Source organism: Cheilinus undulatus, linkage group 17, assembly GCF_018320785.1.
Source record: "Cheilinus undulatus linkage group 17, ASM1832078v1, whole genome shotgun sequence".
Lineage (NCBI taxonomy): Eukaryota > Metazoa > Chordata > Actinopteri > Labriformes > Labridae > Cheilinus > Cheilinus undulatus.
Genome location: NC_054881.1, coordinates 43,653,594 through 43,657,756, shown reverse-complemented (window position 1 = coordinate 43,657,756; position 4,163 = coordinate 43,653,594). Strand labels below are relative to the sequence as shown.

Here is a 4,163-nt window from a genome sequence, read left to right as displayed (position 1 = left end):
GCTCCCTCCTCATTAGACCCCCGTCATCTCTTCATTAAGGCTAATTAACAACTCCATTCAAGCTCACATCAAAACACTCTGATTTCCTCAGAATGAGCCGTTTGTGGCATGAAGCTCTTAATAGAGGAACTTTAATATTTCTGATTTTTCCTTTTGTTCCCTTAAATTCTGCAGCTACATCAGCCTGCACCCAAATATGACACACGCTTTTCTGCTGAAGAGCTCTTTAGCATTTAAACAACCAGCCTTAAATGCCTTTCATTCACTTTTAGGGACCAAAACCCTGCAAGAGAATAAATGCCTTTGTGCAAAAATGTTGGAAAACTGCAGCATTGAGGCTCCAGTCAGCACGAGTCTCTGTGCCTCTGATTGGTCAGCGTTAAAGAGAAAAGGACAGAAAAACTCGCATGGATGAACATTACAGATGAACAGTATGAGTGTTAAACCCTCAGGGCCTGATCCACAGAGGCTGAACCACAGGGAGAGGAATGGTGTGAGTTCAATCCATGCTTCCAGCTCCTGTTAAACTGCACCACTGATCAGAGTTGGCCTTTATAAATCAGTCAGAGGCTCCTTTACTACAGAATATCTCTGAATATTCTCAGTTCTACATGCATGCAAAAAAGGCCAGGGTGCTGTTAGCTGCAGAGAAGTTAGTAAGCAGTTTGCATCAGTCCCCCCTTTGCTCATGCTCTATGCATCAGACGTGATCTTTCTCTCATTTGCACAAGTTTAGCGCGTGCTGAGTCAGCACAGTTCCTCTGTGGATGTCTCCGTCATGTTTGCAGCGTGCTGAGGAGGTTAACACTAGGAGGCGTGCGCTGGGCTGCGGTGCAGAATTATCCAGCATGCTCTCCTCCTCAGAGACATGCACACACGTCTGCATAATCATCTTATTATGATTCAAGAGGCAGTTAGAGCTGATGAGAATGAACCTGAGACATGAAGGAAGCGTGAACGCCTCATGTGAGCACGCACGTCTTTGATGACGGAGTCTGAAACTCTTTATCACCAACAACGCTGCAGCCATGTTTGCCCACAGCTGCACAACGCCCTAACCCTCCATCGCTTAAGAAGAGGCCTCTGACCCTCTGATGGGGCCCGCCCGCATCAGGGGCCTGTTCACATCAGGGGCCCAGTCACATCAGGGGCCCAGTCACATCAGGGGCCGCTCACATCAGGGGCCCGTTCACATCAGGGGCCCGTTCACATCAGGGGCCCGTTCACATCAGGGGCCCGCCCACATCAGGGGCCCGTTCACATCAGGGGCCCGTTCACATCAGGGGCCCGTTCACATCAGGGGCCGCTCACATCAGGGGCCCGTTCACATCAGGGTCCCGCCCACATCAGGGGCCCAGTCACATCAGGGGCCCAGTCACATCAGGGGCCCGCTCACATCAGGGGCCCGCCCGCATCAGGGGCCTGTTCACATCAGGGGCCCAGTCACATCAGGGGCCCGCCCACATCAGGGGCCGCTCACATCAGGGGCCCGCCCGCATCAGAGGCCTGTTCACATCAGGGGCCCAGTCACATCAGGGGCCCAGTCACATCAGGGGCCGCTCACATCAGGGGCCCGTTCACATCAGGGGCCCGTTCACATCAGGGCCCGTCACATCAGGGGCCCGCCCGCATCAGGGGCCGCTCATCAGGGGCCCGCATCAGGGCCCGCCACATCAGGGGCCCTGTCACATCAGGGGCCCAGTCACATCAGGGGCCGCTTCACATCAGGGGCCCGCCCGCATCAGGGGCCTGTTCACATCAGGGGCCCAGTCACACCCATCAGGGCCCGTTCACATCAGGGGCCCGTTCACATCAGGGGCCCAGTCACATCAGGGGCCCGTTCACATCAGGGGCCCGTTCACATCAGGGGCCCAGTCACATCAGGGGCCCGCCCACATCAGGGGCCCGTTCACATCAGGGGCCCGTTCACATCAGGGGCCCGTTCACATCAGGGGCCCGCCCACATCAGGGGCCCAGTCACATCAGGGGCCCAGTCACATCAGGGGCCCGTTCACATCAGGGGCCCGCCCGCATCAGGGGCCTGTTCACATCAGGGGCCCAGTCACATCAGGGGCCCGCCCACATCAGGGGCCCGTTCACATCAGGGGCCCGTTCACATCAGGGGCCCAGTCACATCAGGGGCCCGTTCACATCAGGGGCCCGTTCACATCAGGGGCCCAGTCACATCAGGGGCCCGCCCACATCAGGGGCCCGGGCACATCACGGGCCCGCCCACATCAGGGGCCCGCCCGCATCAGGGGCCCAGTCACATCAGGGGCCCAGTCACATCAGGGGCCCAGTCACATCAGGGGCCCGCCCGCATCAGGGGCCCATTCACATCAGGGGCCCGTTCACATCAGGGGCCCGCCCGCATCAGGGGCCCAGTCACATCAGGGGCCCAGTCACTTCAGGGGCCCGCCGCATCAGGGGCCTGTTCACATCAGGGCCCAGTCACATCCATCAGGGCCCGTTCACATCAGGGGGCCCGTTCATCAGGGGCCCGTTCACATCAGGGGCCCAGTCACATCAGGGGCCCGCCCACATCAGGGCCCAGTCACATCAGGCCCAGTTCACATCAGGGGCCCAGTCACATCAGGGGCCCGCCCACATCAGGGGCCCGTTCACATCAGGGGCCCGTTCACATCAGGGGCCCGTTCACATCAGGGGCCCGCCCACATCAGGGGCCCGCCCGCATCAGGGGCCCAGTCACATCAGGGGCCCAGTCACATCAGGGGCCCGTTCACATCAGGGGCCCGCCCGCATCAGGGGCCTGTTCACATCAGGGGCCCAGTCACATCAGGGGCCCGCCCACATCAGGGGCCCGTTCACATCAGGGGCCCGTTCACATCAGGGGCCCAGTCACATCAGGGGCCCGCCCACATCAGGGGCCCGTTCACATCAGGGGCCCGTTCACATCAGGGGCCCGCCCACATCAGGGGCCCGCCCGCATCAGGGGCCCAGTCACACCAGGGGCCCGTTCACATCAGGGGCCCGCCCGCATCAGGGGCCCAGTCACATCAGGGGCCCAGTCACATCAGGGGCCAAGTCACATCAGGGGCCCGCCCGCATCAGGGGCCCGTTCACATCAGGGGCCCGTTCACATCAGGGGCCCGCCCGCATCAGGGGCCCAGTCACATCAGGGGCCCAGTCACATCAGGGGCCCGCCCGCATCAGGGGCCCGTTCACATCAGGGGCCCGTTCACATCAGGGGCCCGCCCGCATCAGGGGCCCGTTCACATCAGGGGCCCGTTCACATCAGGGGCCCAGTCACATCAGGGGCCCGTTCACATCAGGGGCTCGCCCACATCAGGGGCCCGTTCACATCAGGGGCCCATTCACATCAGGGGCCCAGTCACATCAGGGGCCGCTCACATCAGGGGCCCGCCCGCATCAGGGGCCCGTTCACATCAGGGGCCCGTTCACATCAGGGGCCCGCCCGCATCAGGGGCCCGTTCACATCAGGGGCCCGTTCACATCAGGGGCCCGCCCGCATCAGGGGCCCGTTCACATCAGGGGCCCGTTCACATCAGGGGCCCAGTCACATCAGGGGCCCGTTCACATCAGGGGCTCGCCCACATCAGGGGCCCGTTCACATCAGGGGCCCATTCACATCAGGGGCCCAGTCACATCAGGGGCCGCTCACATCAGGGGCCCGCCCGCATCAGGGGCCCGTTCACATCAGGGGCCCGTTCACATCAGGGGCCCGCCCGCATCAGGGGCCCGTTCACATCAGGGGCCCGTTCACATCAGGGGCCCATTCACATCAGGGGCCCAGTCACATCAGGGGCCCGTTCACATCAGGGGCTCGCCCACATCAGGGGCCCGTTCACATCAGGGGCCCGCACACATCAGAGGCCCCACGCAGCCTACAGCTCCTCCTCTGACAGAGATGTGTTCAAAAGCATTCATGCGTTTACCTGGGCAGAATTAACCATGATGACATCATTGCGGTCTGACATGCAGACGGCGAGCTGCACGGACTGAAACATGACTCTGAGCTCGTCCACCTGCTGGCGTCCTTTAAAGGCTCAGATTCTACATGTGTGAACATGACTGCAGCGTGTGGCGCTGCTACACGGACTCTTGTGTCGCTGCTCGTCTCTCGCTGCTGTCATAATCACCGCCATTATTCTGGAGACACAAACGCCACCAGACACAGTATC

The 4,163-nt window shown here is 61.2% G+C and overlaps 1 protein-coding gene across 1 annotated transcript; it reads left to right on the top strand.

Annotated features, from left to right (window-relative positions):
- Positions 1-433: 433 nt before the first annotated feature.
- LOC121524833 (collagen alpha-1(I) chain-like) lies at positions 434-3,931 on the top strand. The gene is made up of 2 exons (XM_041810347.1): positions 434-493; positions 1,115-3,931. The coding sequence occupies exons 1-2, from the start codon at positions 434-436 to the stop codon at positions 3,929-3,931; spliced, it is 2,877 nt and encodes a 958-aa protein (XP_041666281.1).
- The last annotated feature ends 232 nt before the right edge of the window (positions 3,932-4,163 follow it).

Bases quoted from the DNA above. Each gene is read 5' to 3' on its own strand.
- LOC121524833 (XM_041810347.1), top strand. From the start codon at position 434: ATGAGTGTTAAACCCTCAGGGCCTGATCCACAGAGGCTGAACCACAGG. The intron at 494-1,114 runs GTGAGTTCAATC...CGCCCGCATCAG, and splicing joins ACCACAGGGAGAGGAATGGT to GGGCCTGTTCACATCAGGGG.